Here is a 21,704-nt window from a genome sequence, read left to right on the forward strand (position 1 = left end):
GAGCGTATTCCTCCAAAAAATTGTGTTTGTAAAACCGCTGCACAAAAACCACGTGACATAAAAAATTGCAACAATCGCCATCTTATTCCCTAGGGTCTCTGCTAAAAAAAATATATACATATATAATGTTTGGGGGTTACAAGTCATTTTCTAGCAAGAAATACTGGTTAAAACAATCCCTTGTGATCTTGTAATGAAGCTTCTCTTACGCTGGAGTACATGTGGACTAGAAGTGACTGCAAAGCAGCTACAGGAGATCAGCAGCACTGAAAAGTGGGAAAAAAGAAAGTGGAAACAGTATTTTCATTTAAAAAATAGATATTGTTACTGATACAAAGTGCTTTAGCAAACTAAAACATCATTCAATTTAGGAACCAATACGGAACTGTGGGTGCTGCTCGAGGCTCCAACGGGCTCTCTTCTGATAAACCGCTGGGGGTGCAGGCGAGGACGGTGCTCTTCCCAGTTTCGTGGATACCAATACTAAAAGAGAAAAGTCCTTAGCTGCACATCACTACAAAAACCTGTGTATGAAAAGTGAAAACAGCCTCAGCTCCATCCAGGCCACCCCCCCTCAATGTGTTTCGCCCCACCCACAGGGCTTAATCATGCCTTAGCCTCAGCTTGGGCTCCACCCGGGTCTTCCTCCAACGTGTTTTGCCCCAATTACAGGGCTTAATCATGTGGCCTGGATGAAGCCTGGACTGAGGCTGTTTTCACTTTTTACACACAGGATTTTGAAGTGATGTTTCTCTTTCAGTATTGGTATCATTCAATTTGGGGTTACATCTTTGTGACTAAGCAAGCCATGTAAACCTAGCCATACATGGGTCATTGTTTTGTTCAGCTGGCATATTCCTCCATCCACACAAGAAGGTGGATGAAGGAATCCAGTGGCGGCTGGTGCTCAAAATTTTTGTGGGGGTGCAAACAAACTGAAAAATTCTGAAAAAAACCCATCAAATGCTACCACTGTGCAATCAAACTAAGCCACTGTGCCCATCAAATGCTGCCAGTGTGCCATCAATTGCAGCCACTGTGCCCATCAAATGCAGCCACTGTGCCATCAAACGCAGCCACTGTGCCCATCAAATGCAGCCACTGTGCCATCAAACGGAGCCACTGTGCCCATCAAATGCTGCCAGTGTGCCATCAATTGCAGCCACTGTGCCATCAAACGCAGCCATTGTGACATCAATTGCAGCCACTGTGGCATCAAACGCAGCCACTGTGCCCATCAAATGCTGCCAGTGTGCTCATTAAATGCTGCCAGTGTGCCCATTAAATGCTGCCAGTGTGCCCATTAAATGCTGCCAGTGTGCCCCTTAAATGCTGCCAGTGTGCCCATTAAATGCTGCCAGTGTGCCCATTAAATGCTGCCAGTGTGCCATCAAATGCAGCCACGTGACCCCCCCACCGCCCTCTCGCTGTCTGCCCGGCACTTACCTTGTCTTGGTGGGGCAGCGGGTGACAGCGACGAGCGGGGTCCTTCAAGCTAGCGTCTCCTTTTGTCCTCATCCCCCATCCTCTCCTCCTGATAGACGTCTAATACCGGTGCCTGTTGTTTCAACCAATCAGGTGACAGGTAACAGACCCAAGCACCTGATTGGCAGAGAGGCGGTTCAGTGTTAGGAAAGCGAGGGGTGGCAGGAGAGAGGGGGCGGCGCTCGTGCGCCCTTAATGCACGGGCCGCCACTGAAGAAATCTCTCCTGCAGAGACATTGCATTATGACACCAAGACTCTCTGGTGATTGACTAAAGACCAGCAAAATTTTACAGCATTCCCATTCGACAAAAGTCCATTGACTTCTGTTGAACAGGAATGCCCACACATGGTTGGGAATTCGGCCAGTCCCCGCTGAACCGGACAAATATCAATCCATCTATGGCCAGCTTAAGTGTTTGGCAGTTAAGATACATATTTATAGGTTTTTATATACTGACACTTTTGCAGCACTTTACATACTGCACATTCAGATCAGCCCCTGCCCTCAAGGAGCTTACAATCTAAGGTCCCCATCTCACATGAATATATCCATGCACAAGCATGCTGAGGGTCAATTAGGAATGTCACCAATTAACCTACCAGCATGTCTTTGGAATGTGGGAGGAAACCGGAGTCCGGTGTGCTCCTGTGCCTTTAAGGAGAGGTGGGCTCCTTCCAAACTCACCTGCCCTCTACCTATCCGTTATAATGCACGTGCTTCCACTGTGGAGGCTCTTAAAATTCTGAGTTGGGACTACAGAAAATACTGCGATGCCTTGCCGGGGCCGGTAGCTTATGCATGTATTTGCAAATGTGTGCAAATTAAACCCCTGTTTTTAATGCATACTGTTAGACAGGATAATTTGATTGGTTGCAGGCTGGTCAGTATGTTGAGCTGGGAATTTCCTTGGTTTTGTTTTACCCACAGGAAACTCATGCAAGCACAGGGAGAACATGCAAACTCCATGCCTATAGGGTCCTGGTCCCAGTGCTGACCAGTGATTGCAATCACATAAAGAGGTTTACCATGCCCCAAATCATTGTGGGACAGACAGGCAAATTTGCAATTTTTTTTGGAAGAAATAAAGCTTTCACTGCTAATAACCCAGCCAAATCGTTACGTTACGTGATGGATGCCGTTCAGCCTGTCCAACGATTACGACGAAACATGTTGGGCATGGCTTGTTCGTGGTGACATGGGAATTTATAGATAGGCAACTCCTATTGTCATATTGATTAGTGGTTCCAAATTAATAATAACTGCTGCAGTAGGGAACAGACACAAAAGATACACTCCGCATATTTCCAAATAACTGTTCTGCTTTATTATGATGCAATTGAAGGTTTTTATACACATGATTACGCAGGTATCACATTAATATTACAATTGTACTTTTATGGTAACAAGGGGCGTAACATAGGCAGGCTAATTCTAATCAGGACTCGAAGGAATGCAAACATGTACTGAAAACATTATTAGTGCCGTGTGCACAGTGAGGGCAGTGTGCAATACATACAAAATAGAATACAATTATATACAGAACTTACAAATTTCCTTTACAGTGGCATCATTGCGTACTGGCGCCGGTCTGTGCTGTTTGCCAGTCTGATCTAGTGTCCTTCCGAGCCCAAGCTATCAGCCTGCTACAATACTATTTTATGCAGGGCAACTTCTTTTTGCTATTTTTGCACCGTATTTAAAGTGGACATTCATCAATATAAGGAGAGAATATTAACATATTTCACAAAGGGAGGTTGTTTATTTTTTATCCAATGGTGACATCGGTGTTGAGGGTGCTTGTATGCCTTGGTGGAGTCTTCTCTGGCCTCGATGTAGTGACCATAATATGACCATTTATAATGCGATGGTCCATCAGATCTGGTAACAGGCGCTTTTAACCGTGTCACAGGGTGGTGGAATCTTCTTCATTATTGGTGGATTATTATATTGCACAAATTTATGAAGGGTGACTTCTATACACACTTTATGGATTTGATTTTTTTCCTGGATGAAGGATTTCTAAGGAAGGACTGTGGTATTCTATTTGGATACGCTTTTTATGGACACTTTCCCTGTCTTGTATAATATTTTGTTTATTCACATTTATCTATGCTACTTTATTAGGTACACCTTGCTAGTACCGGGTTGGACCCCATTTTGTCTTCAGAACTGCCTTCATTCTTCGTGGAATAGATTCAACAAGGTGTTGGAAACATTCTTCAGAGATTTTGGTCCATATTGGAATGATAGCATCACGCAGTTGCTGCAGATTTGTCGGCTGTATATCCATGATACGAAGCTCCTGTTCCACCACATCCCAAAGGTGATCTATTGGACCGAAATCTGGTGACTGTGGAGGCCATTGGAGTACAGTGACCTCATTGTCATGTTCAAGAAACCAGTGCTGAGATGATTTGAGCTTTGTGACGTTGTGCATTATCCTGCTGGAAGTAGCCATCAGAAGATGTGTACACTGTAGTCATAAGGGATGGACATGGTCAGCAACAATACTCAGGTACTAAGGGGCCCAAAGTGTGCCAAGAAAATATCCCCCACACCATTACACCACCACCACCAGCCTAAACTAGTTGATACAAGGCAAGATGGATCCATGCTTTTATGTTGTTTATGCCAAATTCTGACCCGACCATCTGAATGTTGCAGCTGAAATCGAGACTCATCAGACCAGGCACTATTTTTCCACAATCTTCTATTTTCCAATTTCAGTGAACCTGTGCGCATTGTAGCCTCAGTTTCCTGTTCTTAGCTGACAGGAGTGGCACCCGGTGTCATCTTCTGCTGTTGTGGTCTGCTTCAAGGTTGGATGTGTTGTGCGTTCAGAGATGGTATTCTGCATTCCTTGGTTGTAACGAGTGGTTATTTGAGTTACTGTTGCCTTTCTATCCTCTCGAACCAGTCTGCCCATTCTCCTCTGACCTCTGACATCAACAAGGCATTTTCCTCCACATAACTGGATATTTTCCCTTTTTCGGACCATTCTCTGTAAACCCGAGAGATGATTGTGTGTGAAAATCCCAGTAGATCAGCAGTTTTTGAAACACTCAGACCAGACCGTCTGGCACCAACAACCATGCCACGTTCAAAGTCACTTAAATCCCCTTTCTTCCACATTCCGATGCTCGGTTTGAACTTCAGCTAGTCGCCTTTACCACGTCTGGATGCCTAAATGCATTGAGTTGCTGCCATGTGATTGGCTGATTAGCAATTTGTATTGCAGAGCAATTGAACAGGTGTACCTAAAAAAGTGGCCGGTGAGTGTGTATTCTTTTACGTAATTGCAATTTTAATTATATCTCATATGTTGATATTTGTATCTCTATTAGCACTGCTTTTTGTTTGCACCATCAGCCAAATCCATGAACAGATTGCAGTCGATCCTGGCAGGGCGCAGATCGTTCGAGGACAGACAAATGTTACATCTACCCGTGCATGCCCATCCTTTATATAGCTGTAACAATTTTCAAGCTTGCTTTATAGGTTTACAGACCCCGATCGCTTAATTGATAACTCATTCAAACTCACAATTTCCGTCAGCGCCTATTCCCACAAGAACTGAGTAACCTTGTTCTGAACTTTTGCCATATCAGCTGCTCCCTCCTCCTTCACTCCTTCCTTCCCTGCACTCTGTCCAGCCAACCTACCCAACTATTCCCCCTTCTGTCCTTAAATCCCCATGTTCTCCTGGTATGTCCTCTACCTACCCCAGAATCCCCCTACTCCCTTCTATTATCTCTCCTCTACTGCTTCTCTCCTCTCCTCCCTCCTTCTTTCTAGGACTCGTCTCCCCTCCCTTGCCTCCTGCTCTCCTCTCCTCCTCCTCTCCTCCTCCTCCTCCTCCTCCTCCTCCTCTCCTCCTCCTCCCCTCTCCCTCTGTGGAGGGCTGGGATTTAATCCCTTGATGATATCAGTCTGAGGATTTCAAAAGGAAAAAACTTTCCACAACAGGCTGACCATACAAGAGAGGGGACCTCAAGGGCAGCAGACAGAGGCAAAGCTGCACTGACAAGGCTAAGCCTGCCAGAGACAAAAGGTGGATAGGCAACAATGTAGAAGTACAGGAACGGGCAGACGAGTCAATGAAAGACACAAAAAGCTTATAAAGAGGAAAACTAAATGTTGGCAAGATCATTCTTGTAGGAAGAGCCTAAACCCAAGTTCGCGCCACCTGGGTCAACCCAAGAAGATGATAGGAGGATTTACACCAGATCATCCAGAAATGGTCACCAACCCTCCCGGTGGGATTTACACGTTCTTTTCTAGGATTATCCTTGGGTCCACTGGGAACTTGGCGTGATAAGTCCGAGGGGGATCAGTTTTCATTTATGGAACCTTGTAGGCGAGGAGGTTTGACTTTGCAAAGTCTTGATGTGTTGCAAATTTAGAGACTTAGCACCAATAAACTGGAATTCTTAAGCGACGTCTTGGTGGTAGGGATCATTTACAGAAGAAAAACAACAGGATCACAAGCAGCCTATCTCACCTGGGATTACCTGAACAAGAGGATATTATAAACAAGGGTGGATTTACGGAGGTCTACTCTGGCTATCCAGATCTCCTCTTTCTCTCAATGTTGATCTGGCTGTGATCTCTTGGATCCAAGTGTGCCTAAATTCCAAAAAGTTGGGATGGTTGTCAGGGAGCAGAAGACGCTTTATGCCTGCCCGCCGTCCCTTTATTTGTGACGTGGTGTCCACAAAGGCACCGACAACCCAAAGTCACCGATGTCCGATGAAGAGCAGTCCCCGGCGGTAAAGTCCCCTCGAGCAATGGGCAAAGAACTCACCATGGTATTGGTTTTTCTACATTTATTTATTTTTTTTATGTGTGGTTTAAAGAGCTTGCATTTAGTTGGGTAGTTGAAGAATTGTATATTCTTACCTGAATTTTAGTGTCCTTTGTGTATTTCTTACAGATCTGTAACATAATTCAGGTGAAACAACTTCTGCTCTATTCAAGAGTTTTCTGTAATACAGACCAGTCACTGCTGTGCTCTCTCCTTGTGCAGGGGGACTGGTCTTGTCTCCGCCCCCTCCTGTTGTTTTCTGCAGGCAGCCTGTAGTGGGTGGGGCCTACTGGGCCCCTCCCACAGCTTTGCTCTTTGCATGAACTATGTACAGCACAGTAATTAAGTCACTGCTACTTTTACAGGATAATATCTGGTTTTGCAAAGGCATTTGGTGTACACAAAGCACTTTAAGAACTGTTGTGGCTATTAAAGAAAATATATTTGAATTAAAGTTTTTGTACCCAGAGATCAGCTTTAAAGTAGTATGGTTATACAAAGAAAATGGAGGCGGTCATTGCCGAGCTTCCCTGAAAATGCTAGTTCTCTCGCTGTCAGGCTGACCCCTCCAGTATTTTGTGTCATGGACCTCAAGTATGCAGATAAGGACTTCTGACTTTTCTGATCTGTGTGCTTGTTCCAGGACAGTAAAGTATTAAAGCCAGAGGCTCAGCATAACAGCCAGGCAGATAGTATTTTCAGGATAAAATCATTAATGGAAGCCCCCTATTTCTCACATGATACACATTTCATTCATGTAACCAGTTTAACATGGGTTTACTTTACAGTTAGGGCCAGTTCATACCACATGCAGTCCAGTGCATTTTTTTCTTCATCAAAAACGCATTGGAAAGTAGGTTATATGGTTTTCAATGGCATAGTACACACCAGTGCAGTCAGTTCCAGGGCTTTCCAGTTCCAGAAAAAAAATATGTAGAACATGCTGCATTTTTCCTGCACTGGACTGTACTGGAATGTGGTAAAACGCATCAAAAATACACTGGAACGCATCAAAAGCACACCAGTACAGTGAGAGCTGGTTCACACCACCATAACGCACTCCAGATCCGTTCCAGATACGTTTCTGCATGTGTGTTTTTAATGCTTTTTTGATGCGTTCCGGTGCGTTTTTGGTGCATTTTTGACGCATTTCCGAGTGCATTCCAGGTGCTTTTTTTCTTCTTTTCCCCTGTTTTTTTCCCCACTGTACTGGGGTTCAGTGCGTTTTTGATGCGTTCCAGTTCATTTTTGATGCGTTTTACTGAGTTCCAGTACAGTCCGGTGCAGGAAAAATGCAGCATGTTCTACCTTTTTTTCTGGAACTAGAACACCCTGCAACTGACCGCACTGGTGTGAACTATGCCATTGGAAACCATATAAACTTGTGAGGGTAGGTAAAAGGAACGCCCAGGTGAATAGTCGTTTTATTGAAAATGGTAGAGCAATATAAAACCAACGCGTTTCGGAGGAACAAAGACTCGCCCTTCTTCAGGGCTATTAGAGAAAAAAAATGTACTAAATAATGTCATAATGTATATGTATCTTTCTGTACCTTTTTATTTTTGTCTCTGATAGTCCTGAAGAAGGGGGAGTCTTTGCCCCCCCCCCCCGAAACGCGTGGGTTTTATCATGCTGTACCATTTTCAATAAAATGACTATTCACGTTTATGCGAAAATTACCTTTCCCAGAGGTAACAGCCCAAGCCCCTCAAAGGGGCCCACCGCCACCTTTCTGCCAAGTTGGACTGGATTCACCGGGAGCGAACTTTCCCAACAAGCCCCCACCATCACTCACAGACCCTCAACCGAGCAAGTCAGTCCAGCGCGGTCTTCTACCTCTAAGAGCTATTGGAAACCATATAACCTACTTTCCATGCGTTTTTGATGCAGAAAATAAACGCACTGGACTGCATGTGGTGTGAACTGGCTCAGGAAAAAAGAAGAAAAGAGCATCTGGAAATGCATAAAAAAACACATTAAAAATTGACCATAACGTCCCAAAAACGCATTAAAAACGCGTATGCAGAAATGCATCTGATACGGATCTGGAATACGTTTTTGTGGTGTGAACAGCCCAATTAGGTGCTGGCACTCAGGCACAAAACTGGTTCTTCTTTCTTAAATTCAGCAGATCGCACTGTCCTATAGTAAGATCCCCCTAAGGGTAGATTTAGATATGCGTCTAAATATCTCTTACCTCTGAAGCCCGATCTGCGCTCGAATCGCACTCCAGAGGCTACTGACCGGTGGTGAGGAAGTGATGCGACACCTCCTCACTGCCTGCTTTAACCCCACTTTTGCCGACAAACGCACTCCAACCGCATGCATTGCACCCGTTTGCGCCGCTTACTCATTGACTTGAATGTGTGGCCACCCACTGATTGCTACGAGTCAGGTCAAACACCCCAGTCCACTGTCTGCTGCAACTCAAGGGGGGCCTCAAAAATGCGGCTCAACCACGCATTTTGCCGCCCTCTAACCGCTAATCTAAACAAGGTCTTAAAGTGTTACTAAACCCACAAGAGTAAAATCAGTCTGTATATGCAGCATAGCATGCTTGTTATACTCACTGTGGAACTTAAGAGGTTAATCCTCTGCATTGTGTAAAAAGGCTGTTTGATCCTGTATGCATAGACCCTCCCCCTCCTGCACTGTCTATCTGGGGAAGGCCAACTAACACAGGCAGGGTAGCTAACCTGCACGTGCTCAGTTGTGTCTTTTATGCTGAGAGAACATTTACTTGTTCTCAGAGATAGCCAGGTCACATGATATTGACATCACACATGTGGGCGTGTATACAGGCTGAAGTGGAAATTTCCTCCTACCTGAACTCTCAGCACTGGAGAAACTCTGCAGTTTATCATGTGACCGTGGTATACAGATCATCCGAAAAGGTATATAGTGGCAGTATTTTTATGTAAAAAGAAGATTTATAAGCTGTGGGCACTGTGGGGGGGAGGATGAACTATTTTCATATTACTGAGTTTAGTAACACTTTAAAGTGGGAGTAAACTCCCATGCATGAATAATAATACTTATCTATCGGTACTGTAAATATTTCCTAAATGTGCACCGTTCAGGAGATATTTACTGTACATGAAGCCGGTGACGTCACTGGCAAATGCGCTCTGAAGGAACGGCGTACCCGTGCCATTCCTTTAGAGTTCTGTGCCGTAAACGGCGGCTTCCGCGCGCATTGCGCAGGAGTGACGTCACCGCGGCTGCACCCACTCACACAGCCGGAGTCTGCAAAGCCGGAAATAAGACCAGTTGAAGATGGAAGTACTTTTAGTGGTGACAGCGTGCTGCTGGAAGTCTTCATTTTCAGGTAAGTTTCACATAATCTCTTCTTCTTCCGTACCTGTGCACAGGCCGGGGACCTCTGTGGTGCTGATCTGCTCCCTACTATGGGAGACGGACATGCACATGGAGACACGGAGAGAGTACTGACAACTCCTTTTACTAGAGGCTATCCCACCTCTCACATGTACATGCTTACGACAGGCTGCTAGAGAAACATTCGTTACCCTTGGTAACCACTTGTATCTCCACAATAATTAATTGTTAAAACGGTTATAAACCGCTGGTGGTAAAAAAAAAAAATCCTGCTAGGCAATGTCATAATGTGCTAGTATGCATTGCATACTAGCACTTTATTATAGACTTACCTTAGAATGAAGCCCTCCAGGGCCACAATGTCAGCGCTGAGACATCTGACATCTTCTCCCGGTCTTCCTTCTGGGTTTGTGGCCTCCAGCTACATGAGTGGCCGGGGACGCGATGACATCACTCCGGCGCTCTGAAGGTCCAGCACTGTAAGCCGGACCTTAAGAGCGCATGCACCGATGATGTCACCGGCTGCATGCACTCTGAATATCTCCTAAACTGTGCAAGTTTAAGAGATATTCACAGTATCTACAGGTAAGCCTTAATATAGGCTTGCCTGTAGGTACAAGTGGTGTAACAGAGTTTACAACCACTTTAAGGGTAGCGGGTGAGCGTTTTGATGCGTGACAAACAAGTACTGAAAAAACGCCCGATGCTCCATGACCAAAAAGGTAGTTTTTTCTCCCAATTTAAGTGAATAGGCTGCCCTAGTTGTGACATGTGTTAACACATAAAAACATGAGCAGGAATGCGTGTTCCCACTATGCTCAGGTGTGAATGGGGCCTAAGGATTTAAAGGCAGATTCACATCTATGTGTAGCCAGGTGCTTGCCTAAGAATGGAGAGTGAGAGAAACACTGGCTGCAGCTGCTCTCTGTGGCTGCTGCCCTGCAGTGCTGAACTTGGTTACAGCTGTATCAGTGGGAAGAGGGAGCTGCTGAGCAGGAAGAGTTCAATAGACTGAGTCAGGCAGCACAGCACTGTGGGAACTGTAGTCCACAGGAGAGAGACTCTACTGAAATCAAGAGCTTTAGGACTGCATTTCCCAGAGAGAGATTGCCAGGAGGAGGGGAAAGAGCTTCATTTTCCCAGGCTGTACAGGACACAGCTTCCTCTTTCTGTGAGGGAGACTGGAGAGTGCACATCGCTGTGCAGTGTGCACCATCACTGCTGCATATCAGCAGGCAGAAAGGTATCCAGAGTGCTGAGTTCAGGGGTAACAACAGCCTAAGTCACCTGGGTGCAGAGCAGAGAGTGGACTAATCGCTGTGTGTGTGACCGGATAATAAGCTGCAATATCACTGGGACTGGAGAGTTGCTGTCGTGGGGATTTACTATCTGCTGCTAGAGAGACTAACCCCTTTAACTACTGACCATACAGCCATCTAGTAGGCTTATTGCTGCCTGCAGTCTTGACTGGGACTATTCTCACGTGCACCTAAGGTACAACTGGGCCCCAACACTAGCCGACTGAAGAGTTAGGACTAAAGACTGTCCCTTTATAGCTGCTTCACAGAGACCTTCACATATTGCATATGCTAAGAGGTACATCTCAGGGGACATTGCACCATATCCTATCCATTCTCCTAGAGTGCACTCTAGACTAGTTATAGCTTGATTTTTCACATAAATAGGCCCTTAATATAAGCTTTTAGCTTTTCAGAATTTGTATAGAGCACTTAGTACTTGCAGCAGACTATTCCTGCCTTCTGAAAAAAAAAATGTTTGCATCTTTTTAACAGATAAGACAGTAGAAATGTTACACATAGTGGAAGATATTCATTGACTGATGCAATCAGTTACTTCATATCTGTCTGTCCTTTGCTGGAACATATGGATTGTAACAGATTGAAAAAATCAGGCACAAAAAAACGGATGCACTCTTGGCCTGGTAAACTGCTTATTGTCAAATTTAAAGCTGAACTCCAGCCAAAAAAAAAAAAATGACAAGATATTGAACAGCTCATTAAAGTATGAAATGGCAAAACCAGCTTTCGCTGCAATATACAGCTTCAATCCAGACATTTCTCCTGCAGTACTTTTTCCTACCACTAGATGATTTCAGTCTGATGGGCAGCATCATTCAACCCACTTCTTCGTCATACGTATTACATATGCAGGCGTGACGTAGCTGCAGGCATCACCCCAGTACAGTTTTTTAGAACGGGCGGTTGGCTCTTTAGTAATAACAACCGATGAGGCTAAAAGCCTCTTGTCTGTTATCCTAAAGGAGTGGGAGGTGACATTCCTCCCGCCACCTTCCGACGCTCTTCCCAGGCCTCCTGTCCCACCGGGAGACCCGACCACCAGCCGGCGCGTCTGCTGGCTAGGCTGAGACCCGAACAAAGCCGGATTCGTCTCTGATAGGGTCTCCGATGTAAAACCCCGGAAGCAACGTCACAACGTCACTTCCGGTTTACTCGGCTACCGATGGCGCCGATTTTGAAAAAATTACAGTATTTAGAATTGCCAATTTTGGCGATCTAAATACTTTTAAGTGCAAAGGAGGGATCGGGGGTCTTTTAGACCCTGACCCCTCCATAAAGAGTACCTGTCACCACCTATTACTGTCACAAGGGATGTTTACATTCCTTGTGACAGCAAGAAAAGTGATCAGATTTTTTTTTATAAAGGGATAATATGAAAAAAAAAAAAATAAATAAAATAAATAAGAAAAAAAACAAGTATCGCCACGATCGTCAGAGTGAGAGCAATAATTCCAGCAAAAGACCTCCTCTGTATCTCTAACCTGGTAACTCTTACATTTCTTTAAAGCTTCGCCTATGGAGATTTTTAGGTACCGTAGTTTGTCGCCATTCCAATAGTGTGCGCAATTGCAAAGCATGACATGTTGGGTATCTATTTACTCGGTTGTAACATCATCTTTCATATTATACAAAAAAATTGGGCTAACTTTATGGTTTCGTTTTTTTTTTATTCATGAAAGTGTCTTTTTTCCACCAAAAAATACCACAAATGTGTCACAAATACCGTGTGACATAAAATATTGCAACGCTCACCATTTTATTCTCGAGGGTCTGTGGTAAAAAAAAAAAAAAAAAATATATATATATATATATATATATATATATATATATATATATATATAATGTTTGGGGGGTTATAAGTAATTTTCTAGCAAAAAATACTGATTTTAACTTGTAAGCAACAAATGCCAGAAATAGGCTTACACACGAGTACATACGAGCAGAATTTCCGTCGGAAAAATCTTGGATGGTTTTTCCGATGGAATTCCGCTCAAGCTTGGCTTGCATACACACGGTCACACAAAAGTTCGCTGAACTTCCGACCGTCAAGAACACGGTGATGAACAACACTACGACGAGCCGAGAAAATGAAGTTCAATGCTTCCGAGCATACGTCGAATTGTTTCCGAGCATGCGTAGGAATATTGCGCGTCGGAATTGGTACAGACGATCGGAATTTCTGATCGGAACTTTTTCCGACCGAAAAATTGAGAACATGCTCTCAATCTTTTGCTGGCTGGAATTCCGCCAGCAAAAGTCCGATGGAGCATACACACGGTCGCATTTTCCGACCAAAAGCTCTCATCGGACTTTTGCTGGCAGAATTTCCGCTCGTGTGTACGGGGCAAATCAATAGATTTCAACGGAGAAGCTGCAGAAAAGCATGTAGTGCGTTTTTACCACGATTTGCGTTTTTAAATCTGCCTATCAACAAACCCCCCCCCCAAAAAAAAGCATAAAAAACACAAATCGCGGTTATAAAAAAACCTGCAGAAAGCACAGCAAAAAGAATTTTCGTGACTTAAATTCTTCAGGTTCGATCTGAGATTAGCATGCAAAAAAAAAAACAAAAACGGACGATCATTCGTTCGATAATATCATCGTGTGTACCAGGCATTGTAGAAGATCTGTAACGAAGAGTGGACCAAAATCCTTCCTGAGATGTGTGCAAACCTGGGCACTGACTACAACAAACGTCTTATCTCTGAGCTTGCCAACAAGGGTTTCTCCACCAAGTACTAAGTCATGTTTTGCTTGGGGATCAAATACTTATTTTACTCACTGAACTGCAACTCAATTTATAACATTTGTATCATGTGATTTTTCTGGATTTGTGGTTGATATACTGTCTCTATCAATTAAAATCCACCTATGATAAAAAATAATAGACCCTTCATTTCTTTGTAAGTGGGCAAACTTACAAAATCTGCAGGGGATCAAATAATTATTTTCCCCATCAAATAATTATTTTCCCCCAAGCCACGGCTCAGAGTGTGGATGGACACATAGAGCAGTGGTGAAAAATAGGCCTGGTCCTTTAGGCTACTTTCACACTGGGGCGTTGGGGGCGTCGGCGGTTTAGCTGCGATTTACCGTAGTCTTTGCGGCCGGCCGATAGCGGGGCGCTTTTAACCCCTGCTAATGGCCGAAATAGGGTTAAATGTGCCTGCAAAGCGCCGCTGCAGTGGTGCTTTGCCGGCACTTCAGTGGCGATACCCATTGATTTCAATGGGCAGGGGCACTTTAGGAGCGGGGTATACGCCGCTCCTACAGCGCCTCAAAGATGCTTGCAGGACTTTTTTGGGCATCCTGCCAGCGCACCGCTCCAGTGTGAAAGCACTTGGGCTTTCACATTGGAGTGAAAGGAGAGGCTCTTTACATGCGCATTGCAGGTGCTATTTTTAGCGCTATAGCGCCTGTAAAGCGCCTCAGTGTGAAAGCAGCAGTGTGAAAGTGTTTAAGGCTCCATGCACACTGGACTTAAAAATAACCTTATAAAAACGCCAGTAGCTTTGCAGTGAGTCTTTCAACGTTTTTTAACATTTTTGCAATAGCGTTTATTAGCGTTTTTGTAAGTTTTTTTTTTAGCATTTTTGTTTTTTTAATGTTTCTTTTATTTTATTTATTTTTTTCAATGGATCAAAAACGTTTAAATAAACGCTGGTGAGCCGAGTTTTTGAGCATTTATCAACGTTTATCAGCGTTTGGCGTTTTTTGTGAAAAACGACTCCTGAATGCGATTTTATAGTGTTCAGAAAACAGGCCATAAACTCCACTGCTGATAAACATCCAAAAACGTCCATGTGTGCATGGACACATAGGATAACATAGAGGGGAGTTTATGGGCTGGTCGTTTATGAGCTTTAGTGTGCATGGAGCCTAAAAAAGGGGGAAAATAAATGATCAAAAAAAACAAATGATGTATTCATGTGCATCTTTGCGTGTTTTTTTGGGTTGCCACCCATTCACCTGGACAGTCCATTTTTACGGCCCTGTGAATGAAGCCTAAAAAAAAACGTTCTGGAGCTGTACTATCAGAGAATGGAGACGGGAGGGGGAGGAGGAGGGGTGCGGGGAGATACCTCCCAGTGTTGGATTATCTAGGAAGGAAGAATAGTGAATGGACAGGATTCCCAAACCTGTCTGATTGCTCTTTTCTGCCAAAATCAGTTGTCGGGGGGGGGCTGGCGCCGCGGTATATGTGAGATAGTCCAAAACAGCCGGACCTGAGGACGCTCATCTCATGTTTTATCCAGCATGGAATTTCACCGGGTTCATTGTAATGTGGACCTGGCATCAGATATATTTTTAATGCCAAAGTAATGATTCACACTTACGTACGCATGTACAAGCATTATGGCATGCGTTAATATGCACTGTGTTAAGGCAGCCCTTTCATTAGTTTGTCAATGCGCCACAAAGGATGAAAAAACGTACAGGACCCCTGGTGCAATGCATTGGGGTTACATTCACAATGAGTGACACCACAAGGCACTGCACAGAGAGCAGTTGTGTTGCAATGCATTGCGGCAATGTATTAATATGTGCGTTGTAACGTGCGTTACTACAAGGCGCAAGTGTGAAAGGGCCCTATGTGTAAAGCACTCCATACTCATTACAGTCTGAATGTACAATTGACTTTAGATCGACCAAAAACCAAGTAGTGCAAGAGAATGCCTGATTGGATATAGATGGATTGTATGGTTTAGGTCAGTGGTCTCCAAACTGCGGCCCCGGGGGCCAGGTGCAACCCTTTGCTTATTTTTATCCGGCCCCTATTTCATCAATGGGGCATAATCCCCCACCCACACACACACTGACCCCAATGAAGGAGCACAATTCCTCCCAATTACACCAACGATGGGGCACAATTCATCCCAACGACACCCATGATGGGGCACAATTCATCCCAATGACACCAACGATAGGGCATAATTCCTCCCAAAGACACCCATGATGGGGCACAATTCCTCCCAATGACACAGATAGGGCACAAATCCTCCTAATGACACCAATGATAGGGCACAATTCCTCCCAATGACACCAGCAATAGGGCAAAATTCCTCCCAATGACACCAGCGATGGGGCACAATTCCTCCCAATGACACCAGCGATGGGGCACAATTCCTCCCAATGACACCAGCGATGGGGCACAATTCCTCCCAATGACACCAACGATGGGGCACAATTCCTCCTAATGACACCAACGATAGGGCATTGTTTTTTTCCCACTCAGGTTGGGACCTTTTCTACTCCCAATGGCCATGGTCCGGCCCTCCCAAAGTCTAAAGGACAGTAAACTGGCCCTTTGTGTAGAAAGTTTAGAGACCCCTGGTCAGGTCGATTGTATGCTCTTGACCTGATACAAGCAGAGTTTTGCATTGCAATAGACTTGTTTGGGAAGGCAAACCTGCTTGAAGCAAATATCAACACAGACCCTAAGAGCTCTATCACACGGGTGGCCGGGGGTCAGTAAAAACAGGCAGCTGAGCCCCTTATATGCTAACATTACACCGCCTGTCAAACTCACCCAGTAAGTTCAATGGGAGCAAACCACAATCACGAGCCAAACGCTCAGCTCTCAGTTGTGGCGAGTTTTTTTTTATTTTTTATTATTGCACAATCCCTTGGGATTTAAAACACAAAAAAAACAGGCGTTCAGAAGTTGGCAGGATTTCCTCCCGAACACCTGCCAACTACTGCTCTACTGCCCTCTGAAAAGTGATCCACTGCACATCACTTTTCAGAGGACGGTAAGCATTGCAGCCTCTCTAAAAAGAAGGCTTAGATAAATTTAGTGAGCCGATTTTAATACAACTGTGATTGCCAGCTGAATTTTTATCAGCTCACATAGTATTGGAATTTGTTCTTTGAACTGATTAAAAGAACAGAATTTAAAATGGGGAAATCGATTTTTATTAAGGTTGATATTGCAACTAGTGTAAATACCTATTGTCAGCCTCTGGCAATACTCCATGCAGCAGAACTCACACTGGGAGAAGGACGGCAGGACTGGGAGCCAATCAGGTTTCTGCATGCAGATATGCAGACAAGGCACATGCTGACAGGAGGATTGAGCAGAGAGATGATGGCATCATCACTCTTCTGTCAGCAAGCTGGGATTGGAGAGATGACACTACTGTGTTCCTTAAAGTGGAGTTCCACCCACTTTTACAACTCTTCAGCATCCCTCACTACACTATGCACTGTAAACAAACTGGATAATTTTTTATTTTTTTTCCCAGCACCTACTGTATATCTACTGTATTCATTTTTCACTTCCTCCTCCCTGGCCGCGGCCCATTGCATCATTTCCTGTTTGCCTTCTGGGAAGGGGCGGCAACTTCCTCTGAAACTGCCATTGCTATGGAAACCTGACCTGAAACCTATTACACTGCTTGTGCTGCACTGAGCATGTGCGAGATCTGCAAGGATGAGATCCAGGAAGAAATACAGTCTGGCTTCAGATGCCCACACTTAAGATGGCCACGGCCTGCTGTAAGTTTATAAAATAACAAACTACTGCTATAAACTAACAAAACAGACCTTAGTTTACAGACTAACTTTACTAGAATACATTAAGCTTGTGTATTATAGGGGTATTTTTATTTAAAAAGTATAATTTCGGCCGGAACACCACTTTAAAGCAGGAATGAACCCATTGATTTAACAGTTTAAAAAAACGTTATCTTTCCGGCATGTGTCGGCAATGTAACTGTCATATTGCTTGAGCTCTCAATCAAACCGCCAAACCATCCAATGGCTGGTGTCATAACTGATCACATGTGCAGCATCATAGCAGTTGAAGATTAAACAGAGGCAAAGATGGCAGCTTCCTTGGCTGAAAACGATAGGAGGGTTTACTTTAAAGCAGACCTTCACCCTGGGGGGGGGGGGGACATGGTGCGCTGCTCTGCCCCCTCCCTCTTGGGTTCCCAGAGAGCAAAGCGGCCAGGGCCGTCTCTAACACATGGCAAAAGGGGCAGCTGCCCTGGGCCCAGTCATTGTTGTGGGGCCCAAAGCAGCTGCCCCTTGAGCCCGCATATAGTTGATAATTGGATTTGAGAGGGCCCAAGTAAATGTTTGCCCAGGGTCCAATCGATATTAAAGATGGCCCTGCCTGTGGCACATCTGCGCAAGTGCCAGTTTTCCTCGGCTATTCGCATAAAGGCTGCTGCCAGTGGGGTCCAAAACCTTGACCGTCTTTAGGAGTGCGCAGAAAATCACCTGCGTGTGCAAACGTGTGCCAATGGGCTCTGCCAGGACCCGAAGGCCAGGCAGAGCCCGTGGGCACATCTGTGCATGCGCCATAATGGTGGGCGGAGTCACCTGGTAGACGTATTGAAGTTCTGCTTTACAGTAGAACTAACGTCTACCACCATTGCTGAGATTTCCCTTCACTTCCTGTCCCATAGCCAAAACAGGAAGTAAGAGGAGATCCCTCCAAAGTGAGTGAATCCCTCACTAGTGTCCCCCATTGGAAGATTTTCTCTCTTTTCCTGCTCTGGTGACAACCCAAAGTTTGGGATTTTCTTTCCCTTTCGGTGATAACAATAGACATGACAAAGAGAGAGTAAATCTCCTTAACAGGGGCACAGACAGCAATAAAAAACTGACAGGCATTCTAATCCATCTCCACTCTATCCACAACAAAAAAAGAAAAGTTTTGCCTTTAGTTATAGTTTACCCGTAAGTGTCATCCACCTGACTGCGCTATGTGAGCGAGCTGTTTACATCTGCATGGACAGTAATGCGTCTCCTTCCTGTGTATTTTACCTGTGTGTTTAGCTGTTTATCTGGAGTCCAGCATTACACTTTTGTTGAAAACCGAGGACATTTCCAGGGACTATAACTTCTTAAGAACAAAGTTTCACTGGCTGGAAGTTTCCCCGGGCTCCAGAAGCAGTTGGCACCTAGGTACACGGTTATGGTGAGAATGCCAGCCTGCTGGTTGGAGCTGATCGGGGGCACGGCGAGTTCATGGAGCGGGCTGGGTGAGTGACAGTGGGGGGGAGGGGAAGCTGGCAAAACCGGACGGGCAACTTTAGATTGGGAGAGATGTGGAGGATTAACTAGTTAATCCCCTGTAATGTGACCAGTGTTATTGGATGGGTCCTGTCCTGGGTTCACCTGTATACCGGGGTCTGTCCTCCGGAGTGTACGGATACTTGTATACAAATTGTCCTCTCTGTCTATACAACTAGGGCCGGCAATAGACGGAGCGATTCTATAGAAAATCGCTAGGTCCCCCCATCAATCACAGTCAGTGTAGATGAGGAGATCCCTCCTGTAGAGCTATTGGGTTAGGCCGCCCCCACCAGGAGAACACAGTGATTATTGCTAGTGAATAGTAGTGGTAAAAAAAGCCCTTGTGGATTTGATTAACTTTTTTTTTGGTAATTCTCCTTTAAGGGGGTGTGGCAGGGGGCGTGTCCTATGCCTACATACGTTTGTTCGTAGGTGTCCCTCATTCCCATCTCAAAATGTTGGGAGGTATGTGGTTGTACCCAACTTGATCGCACATTCAGCCTGCCCAGTCGCCCAAGATTCGGACCACCTATGGCTTAAAGCTCACCATACATGTTCCAATCAGATTTTACAATCTTCTTGGCTCCATCCACACTTGTACAACTCTAAAGTAGCACGTCTTTAAAGTGCAACTTTGATGCAACTTTGGATGGGTGCAACTTGGATGCCACTTTGGCTTTGACCAGTGATAATGGACAACTGTTGCTCAACTGTCGCATATATACCCTGTTTCCCCGAAAATAAGACCTAGCGTGTTTGTCTGTGATGGCTGCAATATAAGCCCTACCCCCCAAATAAGCCCTAGTTAAAGTCCTTGTAGGTCTTATTTTCAGGGTAGGGCTTATTTTCGGGGAAACAGGGTAGGGCTTATTTGGGGGGTAGGGCTTATATTGCAGCCATCACCGACAATCACGCTGGGTCTTATTTTCGGGGAAACAGGGTAACATTCGGGTGCGACTTTAACCACTTCAGCCCCGGAAGGATTTACCCCCTTCCTGACCAGAGCATTTTTTGCGATTCGGCACTGCGTCGCTTTAACTGACAATTGCGCGGTCGTGTGACGTTGTACCCAAACAAAATTGACGTCCTTTTTTCCCCACAAATAGAGCTTTCTTTTGGTGGTATTTGATCACCTCTGCGTTTTTTTATTTTTTGCGCTATAAACAAAAAAATAGCAACGATTTTGAAAAAAAAAAAGCAATATTTTTTACATTTTGCTATAATAAATATCCCCCCAAAAATATTAGAAAAAACAATTTTCTTCCTCAGTTTAGGCCGATACGTATTCTTCTACATATTTTTTGTAAAAAAAAAAAAAAATCGCAATAAGCGTATATTGATTGGTTTGCGCAAAAGTTATAGCGTCTACAAAATAGGGGCTAGATTTATGTAATTTTTATCATTAATTTTTTTTTTAATAGTAATGGCGGCGATCTGCGATTTTTATCGGGACTGCGACATTATGGCGGACACATCGGACACTTTTGACACTATTTTGGGACCATTGTCATTTATACAGCGATCAGTGGTATAAAAATGCATTGATGACTGTGTAAATGACACTGGCAGGGAAGGGGTTAAACACTAGGGGGCGATCAAGGGGTTAAGTGTGTTCTAGGGAGTGATTCTAACTGTGGGGGGGGATGGGCTGCCACTGACATGACTGACATGACAGCGATCATTGCTCCCGATGACAGGGAGCAGTGATCGCTCTGTGTCATGTCACAAGGCAGAACAGGGAAATGCCTTGTTTTACTCCCTGTTCTGCCTCTCCGTCTCACGATCGCGGACCGCCGGTGAACATCGCGTTTGCTGTACCTGCAGGCATGCTCCTGTGGCGTGCGGCGCGCCCCGCAAGGTGGCAAATTCAAAGGGACATACAGGTATGCCCATTTGCCTGTACAAGCCATTCTGCCGACGTATAGGTGTGGTGCGGCAGTCGGCAAGTGGTTAAAGGAGTTGTAATGGCAGACATTTGCATTCTATGCATTAAGATAAAAAACCTTCTGTGTGCAGCAGCTCCCCCAACATTTACCTGAGGTCCCTCTCTGTCCAGCGATGTCCACCAATGTCTTAGCTGTCCGAGATTCTCCCTCCTGATTGGCTGAGACACAGCAGTGGCGCCATTGGCTGCCGCTGCTGTCAATCAAAATCAGCTAGGCAATCAGCTGTGATTATATACAGTGGGAGCTGATCGGCGGGTACTGGATGTCCGCCAGCACCCACCGATCCTTGGGTACTGAGGGAGAACGGTGGTCTGCCTATGTAAACAAGGCAGATGGCCGTTCTGTCAGTAAGGAAGGCATTGATCCTGTGTTCCTGCAAAACAGGGACATGGATCCATGCCTTCCCCTAGTACAAGCACCTCCCACACTACACAAAATCACCAGCTAGGCACACATTTAACCCTTTGAATGCCCCTGATGTTAACCCCTTCCCTGCCAGTGTCATTAGTACAGTGACAGTGCATACATTTTATCACTATGTTGGTGTCACTGCTTTCCAAAAAGTGTCAAAAGTGTCAATTAGTGTCCCGACTGTCCACCGCAATATGGCAGTCCCGCTGTAAGTCGCTGATCGCCACCATTAATAGTAACAAAAAAAAAAATTAAAAATATCACTTCGTTTTTAGACGCTATAACTTTTGCGCAAACCAATCAATATACGCTTATTGGGATTTTTTTTTTTATGAAAAATATGTAGCGGAATACACATTGGACTAAATTTATG

The 21,704-nt window shown here is 44.8% G+C and overlaps 1 protein-coding gene across 3 annotated transcripts in view; it reads left to right on the plus strand.

Annotated features, from left to right (window-relative positions):
- RGL3 (ral guanine nucleotide dissociation stimulator like 3) overlaps positions 1 to 21,704 on the plus strand; it is a 139,298-nt gene that overhangs the window by 29,152 nt on the left and 88,442 nt on the right. The window contains exon 1 of one of the 3 annotated variants that reach the window (XM_073622685.1): positions 5,108 to 6,295. The exons of the other annotated variants lie outside the window; for them this stretch is intronic. Within the exon in view, the coding sequence (XP_073478786.1) occupies positions 6,230 to 6,295 (66 nt within the window). The 5' untranslated portion in view covers positions 5,108 to 6,229. Of the gene's footprint in view, positions 1 to 5,107; positions 6,296 to 21,704 lie in introns of those variants that run through there. 3 annotated transcript variants of the gene reach the window in all.

This window comes from Aquarana catesbeiana, linkage group LG03 (assembly GCF_042186555.1).
Source record: "Aquarana catesbeiana isolate 2022-GZ linkage group LG03, ASM4218655v1, whole genome shotgun sequence".
NCBI lineage: Eukaryota > Metazoa > Chordata > Amphibia > Anura > Ranidae > Aquarana > Aquarana catesbeiana.